This window comes from Pholis gunnellus, assembly GCF_910591455.1.
Source record: "Pholis gunnellus genome assembly, chromosome: 21".
In the NCBI taxonomy this organism is placed as follows: domain Eukaryota; kingdom Metazoa; phylum Chordata; class Actinopteri; order Perciformes; family Pholidae; genus Pholis; species Pholis gunnellus.
The window spans coordinates 9886177-9909529 of NC_136548.1; the positions used below are offsets into that span (position 1 = coordinate 9886177).

Here is a 23353-nt window from a genome sequence, read left to right on the forward strand (position 1 = left end):
ATTTGACTAAACTTTGCTTCTGTAGATTTCACCCAATTCACCAAATGTTAGCATAATACATGCCTCATTAGCATATTTAAACAAGATTCCAGAAAACTTGTAATAATAAAAAAAAACTGTCTTAATGTAAGTAATCAATTGTTTATGGTAATATCTATTGGTTAACTTATTTTCCCCTATTTCCCTGAAGTATCTATATTGTTTTTTTCCCCTGTGCGTTCTTCATGTATCATTCCTAGTTTTATTCCTAAAAACACATATGAAGGAAAAAATGGTGAAGGAAAAGCAGTGCCCCTGTGTGGTCAGTGTACAACCACAATGGTCTCGGCCTTGTGAATAGAAGTGTGTTTCCGTATCTACGTCCATAAATGTATGTAATGGGGAAAGTGGTAACCTCGAGAGTTATCAAGTATCATCACAGTACAATGCCAACAACACATGTCTCCTCAGATTACCTGCTCTCTGTGTTGTTTGTGTGAATCCTGCCTTCATTTCGCCCACCCGATCATGTGTAAAGGTTAAACGTGACACGCGATGCGAGCCACATCTACTTTGATTGAATTAGTCTGGCCCAGCCTGAGCCAGGACCCTGAGAGGGCAACATGCCAAAGAGAGAGGAGAGGAGTGTCAGTAGATTAAATCACATTCCTGACCTCCAATCAAACTGATTATTACTATTTGTTCAACGTTTATTATATATATATATATATATATATATATATATATATATATATATATATATATATATGTTATATATATATTATTAACTGGTATGAATATACAGGTAAACAGCCAGGAAAATAAAGTTTACCCCCAACATAAAAAAATGATGAACTATGTTTTGGGACAGTGACGTGATCCCTTCTGCCTCTGTGCAGAGTTCACACTTGTGATTGTTGAAAACAAACAAACACGGCCCAGACCTCAAGTACATTCACCATTACTTTCTGTCTTCGTGCTTCCATACGGTATTTAAAAAATTGCTCTCATCTGACTGATGTTTTTTTTCCAGAAATAATCTGCATATCAGCCAAGAGGGGGAAACAAAAATTGAGCTCCCAGATGTGAACGTGTGGAACACCACAGATTTAAATCCAAATGTTTCAGAAGCATCCTTCACTGACTTAACCCTCATCTTGATTAAGTCATGTAAACAAACATTTGGGCCTTCAGCTGTACAAGGGACTACTTTCTTGAATCCTTAAATCTGCTTTGATCTAATTTTTAACAAATGGGTGAAAACGTATTTACAATGTCTCTCTGACATTTTTTTTGTCTCTCAGTAAAGATAATGTTTATCTCCCAGGTCTGTAACTATTGCCTGGAAAGAAAAGGTCATCGGGACACTGTAAACGATTCACAGAGAGCATGGCCTTACAACAGTGGACCCAGTGCCAAGCCTGCTTTTATTGCCTCCTAATGTCTTTGTATAACACGTGTCTGGTTCCTTTTTTTGTTTCTGTGTATGGAAAGCAAAATGTATCAAAAGCATATTCTATCAAAATAACAGTTGTAGCACAAAAAGGAGGAGCCCATTGATGTGTGAATTGATTTTGGTTACATAACATTGCATGACAGTGAAGATATTGAATATTGTTGTAGTAGGTATTTTCCGCATTGCACTTTGTAGACGGTCCCTGCGCACTCGTCTCGCAGCCGGCCGCTCATTGAGAGCAATGCAGTTTTTTCCAGCTCGGAGGAGTCCGTAAGACGGCCCGTTTTAATTAAATAAAGGTTGTAGCTTGTTGTCTAGCTCATTGCGGTTACACAGAGGTATCGTTTGTATTGAAGCAACGTTTCACTAACGATTTATTGATCCGGGAAGTCCGAATCTTTTAATATCTTTCCAACTTTACCTAACCTCCGTGTACTCCGTGTACCAGGTTTGGACTTTGCCTGTTGGACCTTTGCTGTTTATTTTCAGTGTGTATTTTTCTCCCTGTTCGAGTTGTTTTGTTGTGCCAGTAAATTAACTTTGCCTTCCACCTCGTCTCCAGTGTCTGCGCTTGAGTCTTGGCTCTACCCCTGCGCCACATCCCATGACAACGTGTCTGCTTTGCAAACTTGTCATAAAATGAGAAGGGCAGACCCTTTGTCAACCTATCTTTTGCTGCCATTGGATTTTTCTTGTATTACTGTAATGTTTGGGTCCAAAGGTGTTTTTCAGTTGGAGACTTTCAACATGTCTCCCACAAAAAGTTTAGTTTTCATCTGTAAAGGAAAAAAAGAATGCTGACACAAATGCAAGCCTCATCAGATGAAATGTTCAAACTATCTTTTGTACTCTTTGTGCGATCATAGTTTGCCTCTCTGTGGCATGTAGGGCTCTTGTAAGACACTCCCTCGTCCCTTCCTCAAATCACAGAGCAAGCAGTTCACATATTGTGAGCAAATGTGGAATTCATGCATAACTGGGAATGTTACATAAGGGCACTTATAAGTCTGCCTGTGCTCGCCTGAGATCGCCTGTGATCGCAGATGGACAGGAACCTGGTACAAGCACTCAGGCAGCCAGGTTACAAAGATAGAAAGAGGTGGAAAAGAAAGACATTTTAGAGTGACTGAAGCACTTAGGCTCCAGCTGGGGGTTCAGGAGGGATTTCTTTTTTAGATGTTGGAGAGGATTGAGGCTGGAAACCAGAAGACATCAAGAGGACCGAACCAATAAATGGAATACTAATCAAGCAGGAGGAGATAGTTGGAATTTATCGGTGTATAAACCGATAGAGCCACCCTACACATTTGTAAGGAACTTTGGCTTCCGGTTTCTGGTCTGCTCGACTAACACGACTTTAGAGAGTGTCAGTCATGTCGGAGGAAAAAGAGTTGTCCTTCAGCGAAGCCATTCAGAGGGCCGACATCTGTCGCTTCCCTCTCATCCCAGTCAGAGGAATTCCTCTCATGTCTTACATCGCCAACAACTGGGACTCCATCTGGGCTTTCCGTCCTGACCCCTCAGACCTCCTCATCGCCACCTACCCCAAAGCAGGTACTTTAGTTCAGGTCTAAGTGGGTCATCAGCTTTGGACGGGACTGTTTTGTGTGTCACATTGTTATTAACATAGTCGGCACCAGTGGTGAAATGTAACAAGTTTGAGTAATACTTGAGTATTTACATGTTCTGCTACTATATACTCATCATCATATATGAGAGGAAACTATTAGACTTTTGACTTCACTACGCTTATTTTACAGCTTTAATTACTTTTTAGATCTAGAGTTTGCATGCTAAACACATACCTAATCTCATCAAATAGGATGCATTGTTATGGATACAACTTGAGATTAGTCCATTTTTTTTTTTATAAGTATTACTTTAACAGCTCAGGGATGTTCAAGGAGCAACCTGTTTGTGCACTTTCTGAAGATTTTTTGCACTGTGAATGTCAGTTCTGGGTTGGAAATTAATGCTTTTTAGTTTTTTTATCCGATTCATCGAACAAATAATCGACAGATTAATCGATTATTAAAATAAATCGATAGTTGCAGCCCTAAAAGGATCTAAGTATACTTCTTCCACCCTGAAATAAAGCTATTTATAAGAGAATACATAACATGATGAGCCTCTCATGTGGTGAAGCTGACAATACTTTTTCAAACAATGAAAAAGTACATCAACTAAATGACTTCAAGCAAGCCAGTAGCCACTCTACAGTGAGGGCTAACACTTTAAATTGATATGGATATCTTCCAGAAAAGCAATAATATTAAAATCCTGATTTTTGTCCGTCTTTCAAGGTGGTAATTTCTGTAAAATTGTCACATACATACATACATACTGTACTTACTTGAGTCAATTTGATGGTTATTTTGGTGTGGGTGTAAGATGGGATTCCTCCTCAAACCTGTGTGGGTCAATACATGGAAAGTATCCTATTCATTCAACCCAGTGTTGTGTTTTGGGGGCATAAGGGACCACATGGACCCAGGAGATAGTTGACCTGCTTCTAAACAACGGAGATGCTGAGGCCTGCAAACGAGCCCCAACACCCGTCCGCAGTCCTTTCCTAGAGATCTTCTCCCCACCACCCATCCCCTCAGGTGTGTATTTAGGTTGCTATGTTTGTACTTGTGTGATTGTGTCGACCAGTTTCAATTAAGACCTTCAAGTTTGGGTTCACTTTTGCTAAAACTTAAGACATTATTTCCAAATACATCCTCCAACTAGGTCGGACAGTCAGAAGTCAGATCCAACTACCGGAGGAATGTTTTCATAACGGCTTGCTTTCTAACACCTTAATCAGGGTCAATAAGCTATTAAACCATTAACATATCCCTCAGTGCCAAAAATGCCCCAAATGCTCAACAGATTCAAACATATGAAGACTGCAGTTTCCCCTGGTGTCAAAAAACCCAAGACAATGTAGTCTGACATTGTCAGGTGGTTCCTGTCTAATTGCTTTGGCCACTGAGGAGCAAAAACATATCAAAAGAGGACAATAGTGAGCTACTTACACATGTACAAACACTTGCTAGAGGCTTGACTATTGTATCTAGTTTTTACCTTTTGTTTGGTGCTGGGCAGTGATGAACAAATACCCGTTGTTCGGCAGCGCAGACTTGCTAATAAAATGATGTCTGGGAGTAACTTCTGGCCCCCTACTGTCCTGACCCCTTGATCTCATAATCTCAACTGTGTTTCCTTCCGGGCATGTCTGCATGCAAATGCTCCCTTCCTGTCTGTTGTTTCCATTCCAGACACTGCATTTACTTACTGTATAAGGTGCTTCTGTTTCATTTGCTCTGGGTCAACACACCCGGGAACACTTTGGGAAATATGATCTTAGCTGTCATCAAGAAAGCAAATATACATTTCCCAAGATGTTGATGTATTCCCTTAATCTTACTGAAAATGTGAACAATCACAAAGTAAAACAATGACATAAAATAGGCTGAGCAAGAATTTCATGTTAGGTAATACTTTTTGTGGTACTACGAGTAACTTTGCACATAATATTTGTTTACAAGTTAACAACTATCCTTTGACAACATTTGTGCTGCAGCAAACACGCCCTACATCGTGTCCTCTTCTGTTTGAACACATTGTATTGAATGGCATTGTCTCACTTCCCAGATACTTGTTCTAAAGTTGTGCTCGCTTTAAGTCCTTTATCCTTGTCTCCTTGTCCCTGACATATCCTTTTCCCTGAACTAACGTGTCAGGTCTTGATCAACTGAAGAAAACGGATCCTCCAAGGATCATCAAGACACATCTTCCTCTTCAGTTGGTGCCTACAGGGTTTTGGGAAAACAAGTGCAAGGTAAGACTCAAACTGAGTCAACTGAGAACAAAATCCTGCAGATAATTGTTTGAAAGGTTTAATGTTTCATGACGCAGTGCACATAAATGCGGTGAGAGTTTAACAATACAATGTCATGAACTGCCTCTTCAGGTTACTCATTGTCTGCATTGTTGTTGTTGTAAATCCCTTAATAAATGTCCCATTGTGTGTTAAGGTTATCTACGTGGCACGCAACGCCAAAGACAACCTGGTGAGCTACTTCCACTTTGATTGTATGAATCTGACCCAACCTGAGCCCGGTCCCTGGGAGGGCTACATTCCCAAATTCATGCGAGGAGAGTGTAAGTAGATTAAATCACATTCCTGAGTGTCGTCTTTCCTTTATTCAAACGGGTTATTTCTGTGTGCACAAAGCTTCCAGCTGAACCAAGAAATAACCACCACACTGGTACATTTACCCACTCCAGCCAGAAGTGCTTATGTATTTTAACACATTTAGGAATATCAAAGTGGCTGGTGGCAATCCATGACACCTCAGAATAAGTTTCCTAACCTCGTTGTTTTTTCCCCGTGAGAAACTTATTAGGCTTCAATGGCCATGACAGGATTAGCAGCACCCTGCGAGGCAGCAGAGCGAATGTGATTCTAATGAGAAGAAAATGTTCCTTCAGATCTGCAAAAGACTTTAAACTGGTGTATTAACTTAATTTTTGCTTCGGTGTCCAATTGCCAGCAATACACGAGCTGCTACTTTATAGATGCATTTTACATTTTTTGGGGGATCCATTTTGCTTTTGATAAAGTTGACATCACCTCTGTTGTAAATTGTCAGGTTTTGAATATGTCAAACTGCTAATATCTACCAAATCCACTTTTTAATGAGGCAATTTTAATTGTACTAGTGCCTAATCTTTTGTTAATGCTTTACAGATCATTTGCAAGACAAATAATAACATCAGTTGGGTTTCTTGATTGTGAAAAATCCCTTCATCTGGTGTTTAACCTGCATGACACGTGTTTAGCTTGTTCAGCTCTTTAAGCTATCAGATTGCTCCTAAAGCCTGTTAAAGACCACTTACCTTCTGGAAAAAGACTTCTGGCACTAATTCTATTTGCTGGCAACTGCAGACCTAGTGTATAGTCAGCAGTTGTATATATTAACAGGTTGTTAACAAATGGACTTTGGTCCAGATTCCCTGCAGCCCTGTCCCAGAATGTAAGTGGATTAACGGTTCATCGGTGATTAAAGAGCTTACTAACGGGATTTTTCACAACTTTGCAACCCAAAAGTTAATGACCTATAATTGATCTATAAAGATAAGCAAATTCATTAACATTATTAACAGACCTTTCACTGAACTGGGAGTAATGTTACACGAAAGATACTCAAGGAATTCGGTTTCTGCAGTGGCATGGGGCTCCTGGTATGACCATGTGAAAGGTTACTGGATGGAGAGAGAGACGAAGAACATCCTTTACCTCTTCTATGAGGACATGAAAGAGGTACAGAGAACGCATGGACTCCATATTACCAAATCATGTTGTACAACATACTCTTACCCTCTTATTTACCCCCCCCCAGAATCCTCGGCGTGAGGTGGAGCGCATCATGAGGTACCTGGACTTGACCGTCCCTGATGAGGTCATCAGCCGGATTGTGGAGCTCACGTCCTTTAAGAACATGAAGGAGAACCCGATGGCCAACTACTCCTGCGTCCCAGCACGAGTTTTTGATCAGTCCATCTCTCCCTTCATGAGAAAAGGTGCCCCTAGTGTTGTCCATAAGCAAAATATTGATTCAAAATAATAATAAAATGAGCAGGGAATGTATCAATTCCAAACCAATCGACAGTAGAAGCTTCCCATAGACAGGATGCATTGCTGTTATTGCATTGTGTCATAGCTCGTCTTCGTCCTGTACTTCACAGTGTACAGTGTAGTGGCGCCACCTAGAGGTTCCTGGACTTCTTGCCGTTGGTTCAGTTCAGTTGATTAATTGGTTGGTCTTTGTGCAAAAAATTAATCAGAAAATACGATTGTTTCTCTTCCTCCCGGAGTGTAGTAATTTGACTTTCTTTAAGTTTTGGACTATTTGAAGGTGTCATTTTTGGACATTTTCCACTGTTTTCTGATATTTTATTCAACAATTAATCAAATAATGGAGATAATCTTTGGCAGATTAATCTATTTGGATTAAAATATTTGCAGTCCTGCTGTTTAACAATTGCTGCTTTTAGGGAAAATAAATTAAGAACTTGCTCCTCAGTTATTTTCTAACTACAGCATATATAGTGATTGATGTATATATCTAACACTGTTGTGCTGCATTTTCTCTCTTTACAGGTGAAGTAGGCGACTGGAGAAACCATTTCACACCCGAGCAATCGAAGATGTTTGATGAAGATTATGAAAAGCAAATGAAGGATGTCAACATACCATTTAGGGACCTTATCTAACGGATTTGGGCTTCTTTCCAAACTGATGGAGCTCTTCAAACCAAAAGCAGATGAACTGACGCTGTGCAGCAGTCAGAACATTTGGCACAAGCTGAATACCAAAACAAAATATGTATCATGAATTAGTTTGAGCCTGTTTATGTTAAACAATGTAATCACTGCGCCTCCTGACGTGTAGATACAAAGGAAAACCATCTAATGCATGCTTAAAGGATCGATACAAATGTGCGCCACAATACAAGTACATGAGTTTGTAATCATCATTTTATTGCAGCTTATCACGTAAACAATATATAAGACCACAAGTGTTGTGACTAAGCGGACATGCCCATTTTACGTCATGAGACCTCCAACAGAGTATGCTGACAGCATGGAGCCTATAGAGTGTTGGCACCTGGCGGCATGTAGTTTTTCTGCCCATATGAAGTCATTTTGCAACCCTACACCACACTGTACAAAGCCCAGCCAAAGAAGGGAGGCTGCACGAGACACGAGCAACAAAGACTAGAATACAAGAAATGAGCTGGAAAGTCAATCACATGAAAATGGACAGAGGACACAAGAACACAACAGCTGAGAATATCCAAGTTTAACAAAAAAATCACTTTCACATACTTTTATTTCTGAGAATAAAATCTTAAATATTTGAATACTTTATCGGCATGGATACTTCCTTTCATTTGAGTCAAATCTCCTTGCTTGTATAGAGACTATGTTTATGTAGATTTTTTTGACAGGTTTTATTGTTTTTTTAAAATAGGTTTTCCTGTATTTTCTCCTCTTTCTTCTATTGGTTGGCTCACTCTGTCTCCCCTCTTTGGTTTTGACCTTCCTCTCTCTTCTCCGCCTCTTTCTCTCCAACCCTTAAGATCCTCTTCTTCTACATCTCTAGTGTTTAGTTTCTGTACCTGGTAAAAAGAAAAGAGATGAATCAGATAGGGAAATGGATTTGATTTCAACAATGGAAACACTTGACAAATCAAATCGAACAACACAAACTATGTTTGCAGACAAGTCAAAGTCCTAGAAAGCTGCCCAAAATTGAACTACTCAGAAAGCATGATGTCATCTATAACATAACCTCTCACTTGAGAATAATTGATCTTTGACATCAAATCTAATGAAAGCAACCAGCTAACTAAGATGGTGGTGCCCAAGTCAATATGCACGAAGAACATGATATTCTCATTTAAAAATATTTAAAAAAAATGTGGTAACACTATTACATCACGCCACCCCCATTTATAATTTATAAGCAGTATGTTAACATGATAAACTGTTTGTAACACATTATAACTTAGTTATGACATTGTATTATGTTTATTAACATAGAGTATATCTAACAAGAATAACTTCTCCTATTAAGAAATATCTTATAAAATTACAACTGTGTAATATTTTATCGTTTTTATCTGCTTCTACACCAGCATCTTGGGAAGAGTTGAATCTGTTATTTAACTACATCAATAATACTTTAAAAGCCCTTACCTCGGTGTCCAGCTACATTATAGGGTGTTATAAACTATTAATTCTATGTTTATACTCTGCTTATACATTTTTATAAAATAAAGTGTTGCCAAAGGCTTTTTGTGGGACACCGACCATATCACGCCTTTCTACAGGAGTGGTACCAGAACAGGCATTGGTCACACTCTTGCATACAGACAGAAACAACCCAACAAACAAGCTGCAATGCTGACACTGACAGCAGCAACTCAGAGGTGATTAACTCACCTTCTAACTAAACACAGAGGAGGACATCAGATACAGAAAGCATTACTCAGGAATTTCCCCATTGTGTCACCATGTCAATATGTGACAGTTGTCGGATTCCTGTTTTCAATTACGTATGCATTAAGTAATTAAGAGCCGGAGTTCCACATCTACAGGACTGTGATAATATACAAAGCAGACATCGCTGAGGACTAGTTTGCATAAGAGCAGGAACAGACACAACAAAACCAAAAATACACCGACATGCACCTAAACTACAGATACACAGAGATAACCAGCAGCAGTTCAAGCTGTGGAATACCTTGATTTAGTTACAGGCTAAAGGTGGTGGGTTTAGACTGGAAATCAACATGGGTGATGGAATTAGACAGATCAAAACACACATTATCAAACTTATGATCGATGAAGAGTTGATGTGATACAATTAGATGACAGCACAGGAGGAAGATGAATTTCACAAACACAATTACAAAGTAATAAGAAATAAGGTAAGTCTTTATTCTTTATTATTTTAATATGTTAGAGGGGACGTACAAAAATATGAGGCTACTTACAGTCAATGTAGTTGCGGGCCACGAACTTCAGCACCTCATCAATGAGGATGACGGGGAAGGAAAGCTTCAAGACTATCAACCACTGGTCGACATTCAAATGGGTCAACTTGAAGACCATCTGGGGGGCAAAACAGGGGAATCAGAACTACTGAGCAACTACGACAAATACTACACGTCACAATACCTCAATATAATCGAATCAATCTGTAGAGAGCACTTTGGGCTGACTTACGGGCAGAGGGTCAACATAGATGATCATGAAGTGCAGGGACATGGAGAGGGTCATGGCAGACAGCAGCCAGAAGTTGCTCCATGGGGGCATGCGAAGCAGAGACTGGTTCTCAGACAAGCTTGAAAAAGAAGAAAAAAAAAGGTATTATGAAAATAAATGTTACCTGAAGAAACCACAGGAGTCATCATCAAATGTGTCATCATCATCACATGTGAAGCATTACCTGTTGAGAGCGTTGGCCATCTCAATGGTGACCAGCACGGACAGAGCCATGGTCATGGGACAAGCAGCCTCAAAGATCTCACAATCGAGACCGACGAAGTACTCGTTCTCATCGTGGCACTGCATGAAGTGGGACTGAACAGAGGAGAGGTGAGGTTATTAAGTGTATGCGTGTGAGTGTGTGTGTTAAAGACAATATGAAAGAGACTTACAAGCTGGTAGTAGCTGACACCGGGTCCCTCTGGATCATAGATGAACCAATAAGCAGCACCAGCAACAGTGGCAGCACCGACGTATCCTGTTCGGGAAACAAGACAGCGTTGGTGTAGGCAAGAGTTTGTCCTGGATTTAAACAATATACAAACATAATGTCCAAAGTCCTACTTACCGCCAATAGCCATATATCTGAAGAACAGCCAGCCAGAGATCAGGGGCTCCTTGGCAGAACGTGGGGGCTTGCCCATGATGTCCAGATCTGGGGGATTGAAGCCCAGAGCAGTGGCGGGCAGACCGTCAGTAACCAGGTTGACCCACAGCAGCTGGACGGGGATCAGAGCTTCGGGCAGACCCAAAGCAGCGGTCAGGAAGATACTGAAAGAGTGAGAAAGGAAACAATAGAGCAGGCCGAAGTTTGCCAGAGGCAGAGAGAATGATGGCTGAAATGTGGCGTTTAGCTGTGGATCAAAGTGCAATTTTACATAAACCACTCACCAGACGACCTCACCGACGTTGGAGGAGATGAGGTAGCGAATGAACTGCTTCATGTTGTTGTAGATAGCTCTGCCCTCCTCAACAGCAGACACAATGGAAGAGAAGTTGTCGTCAGCCAGGACCATCTCAGAGGCAGACTTGGCAACGGCAGTGCCAGAGCCCATGGCGATGCCAATCTCGGCCTTCTTCAGGGCAGGGGCATCGTTCACACCATCACCAGTCTGGAATAGGGAGGAGTGGAAGCATTATGTTAAACTACTCTCAAACTACACACATGTACAGAGCAATTACCATAGACGTACAGTAACAACTGGGAACAAAACCACGAACAGAACAGCTGAAAAACACATGGACGGCAGCTGTGTGAGGCTAGGTTGTATTTCATGCTGCTGAGCTCTCACCATAGCAGTAATGTCATCATAACTCTGCAGGTACTCCACAATCTTGGATTTGTGGGATGGCTCCACACGGGCAAAGCAACAAGCCCTGCGCACAGCCTCGCCCTGTTCGCCAAGGGGAAGATCGTCAAACTCGCGTCCAGTGTAGGCCTTGCCCTCCACATCCTCATCCTCTTTGAAGATGCCAATGCGACGGCAGATGGCGATAGCGGTTCCCTTGTTGTCACCTGAAATATAGAGGAGGAGAAGTTTGACGGGGAGTCCGTAAAGAGTCCGTTTCTGAGGTATAAAACACGGCAGAGTGGATTTATATTATTTTTTAAAATCCCACGCATTCATACTAACCAGTGATCATAATGACACGGATTCCAGCAGCTCTGCACAGCTCAATGGCGCCAGAGACCTCCTTGCGAGGGGGATCCAGCATACCAACACAGCCAACGAAGGTCAGGTCAGTCTGAGGAGAGAGGTTTGAATGGAGTCATTCAAAATAACTTTTTACATGTAGTCACGGTTACATCCACACATCTCAACATCAAGGTGTTTGAGCCCTCACCTCGTAATCGGCGAATTTGGTTGCATCCTCGAACTTCATCTCCTCCATCTTCAGTGGGGTGTCACGGGTGGCCAGGGCCAGGCAACGCAGGGTGTCACGACCGCAACCCCACTCCTTAATAACAGCCAGGATCTGGTCCTTGATTCCGCTGGTCAGGGGCACGCGGGTGGTTCCAACACGCACATATGCGCACCTGTCAATCACACCCTCGGGGGCGCCCTGTGGAGGAAACAAAACCATCATTTAGTGTTTTGTTAAATGCTGGACAAAGGATGTGAGACAGAAAAAAGAAGAAACTTGCCTTCACAAACATCTTGGCACCGCCATCACCCTTAGTGGGAGTGCAGTACACGGACATTGACTTCCTGTCACGGGAGAACTCCAGAGTGACTTCCTTCTGCATGAGCTGCTTGACCACCTGTTGAATTAAAGAGTTTTTTATTAGATAGGCAGTTATCTATCAACCGGTTGGCCTTAATTAAAAACTTTAATTCTTTGGAACAATTTTAGTGGTTCGCAATTAGCTGCGTAAATAAAAATGTGAATTATCCTCAAAATGTAGCAAATAGCAAGAGGATATTTACTGAGCAGCAAGCGTTGGCTCTCTCAATCCTGGTCAGGTTCTTCACGTTGCTGTTGAACACGTTCATCTTCTCAACCAGGCAGGACAGGGCGGTCTCAGTAGCCTCACCGACCTTCTCATAGATCTTCTTGGCCTGGAGAAAAGGAAGGAGATGGAGATCATTGGTTAAACTGTGGAAGAGTCATGAGGTTTCAGTGTAGCAAATACACTGCATGACTTTATGACTTTACCTCGTTGTAGTCCAGAGAGGAGTCGTTGCACAGGGCGCAGATGGTAGCCAGCTCAACAAGGCCATCGTATCCACTGCAGTTGATCTTGGCACCTCCCTGGGAGCTGAAAGACAAAGAGAGAATTAGAAATAAATAAGGGGCACGGTTCATGGGCACTTCATTGTATGCCTGATACTGGATTTGAATGATCAAAACCAACTTACACTTCGCCCTCGGGGGTGTACTTGGAGCCAGAGATATCAAAAGCATCAAGGCCAACATGGTCGCCATCAGCGGACTTGACGACGAACATCTGTGGCGGAAGAAACAAAGAAAGTTTTAACTGTGTCCAATGTAGGCTGTTTTTTTTTTAAGACAAACTCTCGACAACACGATTTCCTTCTTGAGTGTGACAAGTGTTTCACCCACCTTGGTCACACACATCTGGTTGGTGGTGAGGGTGCCAGTCTTGTCGGAGCAGATGACAGAGGTGCAGCCCAGGGTCTCCACAGAGGGCAGGCTTCTGACAATAGCGTTCTTCTTGGCCATACGGCGGGTACCAAGGGCCAGGCAGGTGGTGATGACAGCGGGCAGACCTGAGAGACATTGGTGAAAACTGTGAGTGCGATAAACAAGCGGTGGAGGAACACACACACTAACTCTGACTGTCACTTTCTGGTTACAATGCCATGCTTCCCTCACCCTCAGGGATGGCAGCCACAGCCAGAGCGACAGCAATCTTGAAGTAGTAGACAGCACCGCGGATCCATGAGCCTCCGTGGACGGGATCGTTGAAGTGGCCAATGTTGATGGCCCAGACAGCAACACAGATCAGGGAAATAACCTTGGACAGCTGCTCGCCGAACTCGTCCATCTTGGCCTGCAGAGGAGTCTTCTCCTGCTCGGTGGCAGCCATCTGGTCACGGATCTTACCAATCTCAGTGGAGACTCCGGTGGCCACAGCAACACCGATGGCCTTGCCGGCAGCGACGTTGGTGCCCTACAGAGGAGACAAAAAAAACAAACAGGTACTGTTAGTTAAATGGAAAAGAGGAGTAACAAGAAAAGACTTGAAACAGGGAAGATGAAATATTGATGTTGGTAAAAGCCCTTACAGAGAAAAGCATGTTCTTCTTGTCCTGGTTGACAGCTCTCAAGTCGGGAACAGCATCTGTGTGCTTGATCACACTGATAGACTCACCTGAGGGAGAAAAAGGAACATTTGTTCAAAACTGCCAATGTAGAAAAACATGTCGTGGCAGATTTAAGGTTTCTTGAAAACTTACCGGTAAGGATGGACTGGTCAATACGCAGGGTTGTGGACTTGATGGAAACAAGCCTGATGTCAGCGGGGACTTTGTCACCAACTGTTGGGAATCACAGAGAAGTCATCATTAAAATGAATTCTTGTTAATTCTACTACATTTTGATAGAATGCGTGAATATTTGTGTTACTTGCATTAAACATAAAATAAATGTACCTATGGTGAATTTGTATATTATATTTGAACCTCCTTAACATTCAAGTGATTGAAACAGTTGTAAGTAGCACAATTATGCCACCCAGAATGAAATCCTTAGTAGGCTTGTGCAGAATGGTGATCGGATTGTATATTGAAGAGATTGAAGGGATGATCTACGATTGCTCCTACGGCGAAATTAAGTTTTAAAATTTTAAATACTTCATTACAAGCCAGTTTGCCGTCTGTTTTCCATTGATCTGACACCTCACATTTCCATATCCCTATTCACCAAAACTTTAATCTGCGCTCCATTAGGGTACTAAACATTCTGGATATGAATTGGATTTTTGATATTAAAGATAAGTTATTAATGTTAAACGGAACATGATGCTGTGATATTGTCACACCAAGCACAGACACACAGACTTTTAAAAGGGAGCCGTTGTATGAATAGAGGACACATTGCTATCAAATAGACTATCAAATATGTTAACATTTTATAAATAAAATGGTCACACTCTTTTATGAATGTTTAGTCATGTAACTTTAACTGTTTCTCTTGCAAAAGCTCAGAGGTTTGATTATGTCAAAGCTCTGTCAGACTGCAGTGCTGTGATGTAACTCCTATCTGGCATTTGGATCCACTATCAGCAATCTCGAGTAACCTCGACTGGGCGATATGAAAATAGAAACGATCGCCCAACCCTAATCCTTAACTGAAAAATAGTTCAACAATTATGCAACATTATGGTAGAAGTTATTCTAAATTCAGAGCCAAATGCTAAGAGTAACTTTCTACACGTAATCCATGGGTTGCATATTGAGGCAGTATCTAAACTGGCATGTGCTTGGCACAATGAGAATGAACCACACATGGTGAGGGGGTGGGGGCAGCCAGCTAGAGGGGCAACAGGTGTACACTGACTGAATGAACGGACGTGGGCAATGGCAGCGAGGGGAGAAGACGTGCGGCAGGTGCCAGTGAGTATTTATACTCATGATTTTGCTTTCCTTCAGTCAGCATGTTTTCACAGCACTGCTACTCACATTGCCTTAAAAAGACACAAGGCTTCGCTATCAGCCTTTTCCAGACACATATATGCAGAATTTCTCTCTGTCTTCCTTTCCCGTTAGTGAAATGTATGCAGCTCACTGGATCTTTGTTGTTTCTTTTCACAGCTACATTGTATTTAGACAGTGAAGACTGTTGAACATAACAGGTGGTGACTAACAGGGTCCTATTACCCCGATTCTACCCCTAGATCAGGCTAACAAATTGGGTTCCGCCTATAAAAATGGTGAACAATCCAGACATATCTTACCAGACACCTCCACAATGTCTCCGGGGACAATTTGTCTGGCTTTGATAATCTGCACACTCTTTCTGTCAGAACGGTAAACCTTGCCCATCTCAGGCTCGTACTCCTTGAGAGCTTCGATGGCATCTTCAGCGTTACGTTCCTGTGGCACACGCAGACAAAAACACACAAACAGTCATTAAAAAGGTCCGGGGGGGTCGTCAACTACAATAAAAACTGAAATACACATTTAGACATTTTGAGCCACACTTTAACAACTATCAATAAACTGAGGTCCACACGCCTGTTTATCCTTGGATGTAATCCATACTCATGTTGGCATGAGTCCTCAATGTCCTCGAGCGGGTTTACACACAACAACTACACACTGATACACAACCTACTGATGACACACGAGTAGGTCAAATCTATGATCTGATGTTTGCCATTCCGTTTTATGTTACCATGCATTATAGGTATTCTTGTCTTTTTCTTCTCCAGCGGTGCATGGATCTATGCTTACATACATTATATAACTGAGGGAGTCTGCAACAAGAAAGCACACGCTAGCTTCAGAGGTAACATCTTCTTGGAGCAGGTTACCAAAGTCAGCTCTGTTTTCACAGAAAAACAGGAACGAAGCAGCTGATTCTGACACTTGGCGGGGGATGTGTTCACAACAATGTTCGCTTAGCCACTGAGGCTGATAGCTTGTAGAAGAACATTGCACAATGTGAATCATCCATTACCTATCTGGTGATCATATCATATTAATCTTCTCTATTCAAAGTGACTAATATTGTATATCTAAGGTTTACACTATGTTGTAATAGCTACTTTTAGAGAACACACTCAACTATTCCAGTTGAGCAACCACGTCTGGTTAGAAAACATGGCCGGAATTGGAGCTCGTGGTCTTTCTGTCATAATTGCAATGGATACGTCTTGTTGCTCAACACGCTGGGCCTCGTCACTGACCTGCCATACACCAACAATGGCGTTAGCAATGAGGATAAGAAGGATGACGAAGGGTTCCACAAAGGCTGTGACGGTCTCTTCGCCTTCCTCAAACCAGGCCAGCACCTGAGGTTGGAGTGGTAAAGAGAAAATCAGTGTTAGTGTGAGCACAGCAATGACAGTGGGCCATACTGCTCTCGAGAAAGAGCATGCAAATAAGTCCGCGCCTCTGTCTTTGATGTACCTTGAATGGACAATTAACATTGATGAAGCATTGGGATTGTGAAAATATAAATGAAAATATTCCTCACAGCTTTATAACCTTGTCTGTAATGTTTAAAGTCTGAATAATAAGAGGGATACATATTCAGGGATTGCGGAGACTTTCCACGAGCATGTGTAGTTTTGTTTGCATTGAGCATGCAACAATGTGAAAGAAAATCATAAAAATGTGAGCCTAATTGTCCAGGGCATTTTTAAGACATTTACTTTGACAATTTTTCAGTGTTAACCGCCGTTACTCTGATTATATGTTTGTATGTCTTAATATGATTACGTAATTGTTTGTAATTTTATCTCGATGGCCCATAACTCCTTGCTCCTTCTGACTTCAACCCTCTCTCTGCGGAGGCCCTTCGTTCCTTCCTTCAGGCCTGACCTTTCCCGAAGGATTCAGTTTCTCTCCTCAGCTCGGGGCTTTCTTAAAATAAACCCATACCCCTCAGCCCCCCTATACTTTCCTGACCCCCATCTCTCACTGGCTTCTCAATATTCGCCTTCTAAGGCGATCATGACAGCTGCCCGAAGGGGTGAAAGCTGGGTATAGGGATTAATACACCTCCTACAAGCCCTTGCAATCTGTCTCCCTCCTCTCAAGTTGTCATCCTCAAAAATACATGGAGGGGCGGAGGGGGATAAGAAGTTATGTGGACAAAGTGACCTGACATAAATGATCAACTGCAGCATGCTTGTTTTCTGAAAGAGTTTGTGTTATGGGTTCTTGATGGTTGTCAAGAATGTAAGAGGGGCCAAGAGACTATTGTGCCAACAATGTAAAGTATATTTATTCTATAGTTTATTCTTGATAAACCTTTTTTTTTTTTTAAATGTTCTTTTGTAGATAAAAGTCAAGCGAAGCATCTGATCCCGTGTGGTGTCAGTGTCTGGTGGAGTTTGTTGCTCCTACAAACCCTACTGCTGTTCCTTGAGTTTAAAATGCAGGAGACAGGAATAACCAGAGTTTAGCATTACTGACTGGTTTTAAAAAAAAGAATAACACTTGTTTACTTACAAAAGAGATACAGGCAGCCAGCAACAGGATCCTGACGAGCAAGTCCTCGAACTGCTCAGAGATCAGCTCCCAGATGCTCTTACCTGGATGAGACCGACAAAGAAAAAAAAAATATATAAATCAAAGGATAATTATCACATAATATGAATGTATTATTATTTACTTAAATATGCAAAGTGTATTTCAGTGCAAAGGAAAGTGTTTACAGTATATAAAGCATGGATATAGAAGGAAAGTACACTTTATCAATCCCTCTTTGGGGAAATTCAGTTTTCAAAATGTTGTTGCAAAAGACTGGTCAAAATGTTTTTTACATTGAGTACAATGTCATTAGCGTGTGGGGCATCACACAATCAGACTGCTTCTGGCATGTATTATTATTACAACCCTTTTGAGAGTATTCATGATGGTCTTCCCATCTGGGTTGAATCAGGTGTCTGCAAGTTCTTGTTCAGATTTACATATTTCGTAAATGTGGCTGGATAAACACTTACCCTCCTCAGCGGGCAGCTCTGGAGTTGGACACAAAGATGAAGGAGGAGGAAGGTTGTGGAGACAGAAAGATAAGAAAAAGGATGGTTTGTTAGAATTATTCATATTCAGAAAAGAAACATGGCGTTCATCAAGGAACATTTTCAACAAAACTTTGGGAGAAAAGTTAGACTTATTGGTACAAGATGATAAATATTACCCCAAGATCTTTGGTTTCTCAAACTCTAACTTCCACCGTTTCAAAAATCCCTGTGTGCTTTACACTTAATGTCTTCAAGCACTGTACGGATGGCTGAAATGTAAAAGCCTTTCTACTGTATTTGATGTTGATATTGGGTTGTAATTCTGACCTAGGCCTAATGAAAACCTCACTGCAGTGGCTGTTCACTTTATAAATCCCTTAATTTGTAAACAAAATCAAACATTACGTTTAATGACAGCTCACTAAAATGTTACAAGGCAGCAGAAACATCACAGTACAAACAAGAATGATTTTGAATATAATACTAGTCTTTGCGGTCTAATTTGCCAATAAACTGGTTATTGATTAGCAATCATATTACAGATAATTTAGACGTAAGCCATCTAAGGACCTCTCCTTTTCTACCCGGCCTAAAATTATCCATCCCTCCTGTTAACGGACGCTCCATATATCACCCAGGAAGCTTCTTGAGCCATCACCTGTCTCTCTCGCTCTCCAGCCATCTTCTTTGGCTATCTTTAAATAGCTCTTCAAAGCCCTCAAAGTCTCTGCTTCTCAATGTCTCTGCGTTTCTACCAGCTGTTGCAACTCCCCTCTAAAAAAGTATCACATGCAGAATCTCAACCCAGCTCCCAGCTCCACTCATGTGGACTCAGGAAAACACCTCCACAAACTATCCCAGCAGATGTACTTTGTGAAATATTTTCAATGCAAACACTCAGAGTCTTTGAACTTTGAAGTGAGAAGTTTCTCTATGTGGCCTAGTTGCCAAACAGTGACTTTGTGACCCCATCCCTGATGCCCGATCTCTCACCATTGAAGCCATACTTGTCCAGGTTCTTCTTGAACTGGTCGGGGGTGAGACCGGTGACCTCATTCACCCCGAAGTAAGTCAGGCACTCAGGCCCGGCCTTCGCGTGTGCGTTCTCCATCCTTTCTGGATAGACAAGGGATTGCCCGTCTAACCGTGCCGATCTTTTACTTCTTAGTTAATCTCTGCAGATTTTTCCCTTGTTCCACCACCCTCACTAAGAAGTATGGCACCCTCCTATGCAGGAGTACTGGACTGACAGAAAGAGCGAATGACAGCACACACGTTCAGGGTTTTATACCACCAAAGTGCTCGGGATTGGTGGACACCCCGCCGGCACACGCCCCCAAATTCCAGCATGTGAGGGTTGGGGTGCGGGTGGGGCTCGAGGTGGAGCAATGGGGAGGTGAGATGGTGGACTTGGACAGGAACAAGGCTTCGATTGGGAAAGGAGGCAATGCAGGAGAGTTGCGGTGAAGGGGGAAGGGGGGGGGGGGGGCGTCACACCGTGGATGAAAATGAGATCTGTTTTTGGAACATGCATGGTCAGTGGAATAAGACGAAGGGAGAAGGTGAGAGAGTGAGACAGGAGCTCATCCAGAGTGGAGGGGGGGGGGGGGGGGGGCATATTGAGTGATGGCTCAACTGGTTTCTGCTGAGGAAGGTGGCTGAGCCAGAGGGAGAGAGACGAGTGAACTAGTGAGAGACTGAAGGAGTGGGGTGGTAGACGAATTATCTAGTACAAGAATTAGCCGACGTTTTTACATGGAGAATGTGAGTTAGACATGTCGCCACATTGACACATGAAGGTCAAAGCTCAAACCAGAAACAAGAACTTTATGCAACAGAACTGCTTTCCCATGATGTCATCAACACCGCAGATTTAGCTCGAGCTGTGCAGAGCCACTCACAATAACAGAGGCTACCGACCTGATAGTACACCTAGTTAAGTCAATGATAAAGGACAAGTGAGTGTGTAGTGGAGGAATGATCTCTGGGGGACAGGAATGCAAAGAGGACAGCCAGCGTGTCCCACTGGTCCTCTGCAGAGGTAAAGCCCCGGCTGCAGATACAGGAGGATCAAGTTTTATTTCTCTTTCTTTATGAGGAAACGAAGGCCACGGGGAGATATAGAGCGGCTCAGATAGATGCACGACCCTGTCCACAAATGACAATTCAGTGAGGCACATTGGCCTCTTGTGGTGGCTTCACAGCACTGAATGAGTTATCGGACAATAACAATACTCATGATTTAACAGAGAAAATGACATGTTAGTTGATATGATGAATCGTTTTTTTTTGTTTTTTTATCCGGAAATCCGTTTTGATCGCTCATTATTTGCTCTATTGTGTTTCCCTTTATGACAACGATACGTTCGTAACACTTCATGTACTGAGAATTCAGTATAAAACAAACTGTTGAGCACAAACTCCGGTGATTTACTATCTGTTTGAACAGCAGTAAACGGGCTGCTGTGTGGTGCAGATTCAAGTTACTGTTGCTAATCAATAACCTGACAGGTGTTCCTGCAAGAACAGCACTGGCCACTGCTCACCACCTTTGACAGCTACAGGGCATATTGTTGCTGCAATCTACTTAATCTTGTGTTACGATGTTGTGCAATGTCACAGTGCCAGCCAGAACCAAGGATCAATTTCTGTTCAGTGTGAGACAGGTCTTACTCTCAATGCACGCAATCAGCAGTTATTGCGCAACAATTTGCATTCTCCAAAGTTTATTTTTGGGTCAAACCGCTCCAGAACACTTTTAACAGCTGTCAGTGTGAGCCGTCTGCATCGTCAATGGTGTTATACTGTTTATTGGTGATGGATTTTGCTGTGTCATATTTAATTTGAATGCCACTGTGAGGGCAGTTCGCTTTCAAATGAAAAGTGTCACAAAGTGAGGCCCCCACGCTTTGACTGGATGATCAGCAAATTCAAACTAATCAGATCAAACAAATTGTGCTTTTGAGGGGAAACAAAAAACTATTTGTATATGGCGTATATAGTGTCCTGGTCTATACAAGGGCAACGCATAGAACAGCATGTAATGAGAAATAACAATAAACATGTTGGTGAAGTGTTGTTGGTGAATGATGTAATAATGATGATAAAGACTTAGACATTCTTCTATAGCTGACACATGTTGCCAATTTCACTCTTCTGTGATCCAGCTTTGTATTTATTTTATTATTTATTTTGAATTCACAACAACTTACACCTCAGTTCAGGCGATGATTTTCTCAACGACTCACATCCTGGTGTGAACGACCATAATGTGAGTTTTAAGACTCCTCACGAGCCAACACAACTGATAAAGAATGAAAAGTGTATTATCCCGCTAATTATACAACAATTTAAAGGGGATGTTTCCAGTAATGGAGGTTGGCGGCCTCTCGAATCACAAGAAACCGTGGACTGTGGGACAGTCTGCCAATAACTTGTGTGGGAATAAGGAAAAAACATGAAACGCCTCGAAACATATCAATGTATATAGAGTACAGTTATTCATTTGTACATATGGTAAATTGGTTTACACATTTCATGGATCTCAACCTCAGATATTTGAAATACTTTTAGAGTAATTTATTGCTGATATACGACATCACCACGAGGACATATTGACAGTAAAAACCTTTCATATTATTAGCCTATTGGTAACACAATCATGAGCTTCTGCTGCTCCTCCACCAAGAATTTCTAAAATAGGGAGTCGTTTTTTGTGGCAGCTTTCAAGTTTCCAATCAGCTCTTGGTTACCAACTGACCTGACCCTCTGCTGGTGAGGGGCAATTCCTTCCCCAAAATATACAGTAATGTATCCATGATGTAGAAGAGCAGAACGCATTTAATGCAGATCTGCTCAAGTGATGGCAGAATTAAACTCAGTAAAGCAGTAAACGTCCCGTCTCTTTTGAAAAGCTGCGCACAAAGCTGTATGCATGCTAATATATTTAGATGTTCACGATGATTCAAAGTATTGGAAATTATCAGTGCACATGTATATGATGATTTCCTTTGATTTCACTGAAATCAAAAATGATATGAGAACGATTAGTGTGATGACGATATGTAAACCTACAAACCACACGATTAAATATCTACACGCCATCCAAATGTCTGGGTAAGCTGAAGTGAAAGTGCATTCAACTTCAATTGGTGCGTCTTATTTAATTTGCCATTAGTTTTATGTCGTGTCTCCAGACATGCTGCTCATACATTTTATCGTCATTCTATTCGGCCAGTGTTCCCTTCTCTGTTTCACCCAGTCGCTCTCCGGGCCTCAGCTGTTGTACAGCCGTTCTGACCTCTGAGATTTGGGGGCTGCGATAGGGGTCGGCCTGTCAGTGTCTCCCTCAGGGCAGAGCAGTGACATTTAACTCAATATCCCAGAAGGATAAGGTTTCGCCCCCTTCCCCTCCATCTCCCGCCTCGGTCTATTGCTGAAGTGTCAGTAGCCCGTGGGTGCAGGGACTACTACAGCGTGAACCCTTTGCAAGTTGGGACACCCGTCACTTCCAACTCCCACCGTGGCGCTAGCATGCCACGCCCTCGTGCCAGGCTGAGGGATCACCATGTGCCACCTTAACCCTTCGAGCCCTCCCTCCTCCACATGTGAACTCTATACATGTTCCCAGTTCTGTACAAGTGTTAACGGTGGAGGTGCAGCGGTACACGCTGCTATTTTATGCAACTAAGTCCGTCTCTGCTGACTTGCACGGCACAAGCAAATTTAGTGAGAGGGACATTTGTCACTTTAAGACGTGGGGCCAATACATATTTCCTGGCGGGATGAACATTGTACGCTGTCCAGCTGATATACTCCTCATCCACAATAGCTGATAGTTGCAAACACATTTCTTTCCTTTAGTCGTGTGAAAAACAACATGAACTAACTGTTCATTTTCTTTTCATTTCTAACATATTGATTCAAATAAC

The 23353-nt window shown here is 42.1% G+C and overlaps 2 protein-coding genes across 2 annotated transcripts; one reads left to right on the top strand and one right to left on the bottom strand.

Moving 5' to 3' along the window:
* Window positions 1-2487: 2487 nt before the first annotated feature.
* On the top strand, window positions 2488-8349 carry sult1st6 (sulfotransferase family 1, cytosolic sulfotransferase 6). The gene is made up of 7 exons (XM_079182490.1): window positions 2488-2989; window positions 3913-4041; window positions 5164-5261; window positions 5458-5584; window positions 6652-6746; window positions 6826-7006; window positions 7587-8349. Exons 1-7 carry the CDS (start codon window positions 2809-2811, stop codon window positions 7697-7699), a joined length of 924 nt encoding a protein of 307 aa, XP_079038616.1. The 5' UTR covers window positions 2488-2808; the 3' UTR covers window positions 7700-8349.
* On the bottom strand, window positions 7946-19692 carry atp2a1l (ATPase sarcoplasmic/endoplasmic reticulum Ca2+ transporting 1, like). The gene is made up of 23 exons (XM_079182487.1): window positions 19416-19692; window positions 18402-18419; window positions 17908-17990; window positions 16638-16742; window positions 15684-15822; window positions 14185-14265; window positions 14014-14099; window positions 13601-13898; window positions 13328-13494; window positions 13123-13211; window positions 12920-13022; window positions 12691-12822; window positions 12408-12524; window positions 12107-12325; window positions 11896-12007; window positions 11554-11777; window positions 11153-11373; window positions 10830-11032; window positions 10654-10739; window positions 10443-10576; window positions 10220-10337; window positions 9988-10105; window positions 7946-8607 (listed from the first exon to the last, which is right to left on the bottom strand). Exons 1-23 carry the CDS (start codon window positions 19531-19533, stop codon window positions 8588-8590), a joined length of 2991 nt encoding a protein of 996 aa, XP_079038613.1. The 5' UTR covers window positions 19534-19692; the 3' UTR covers window positions 7946-8587.
* Window positions 19693-23353: the final 3661 nt, after the last annotated feature.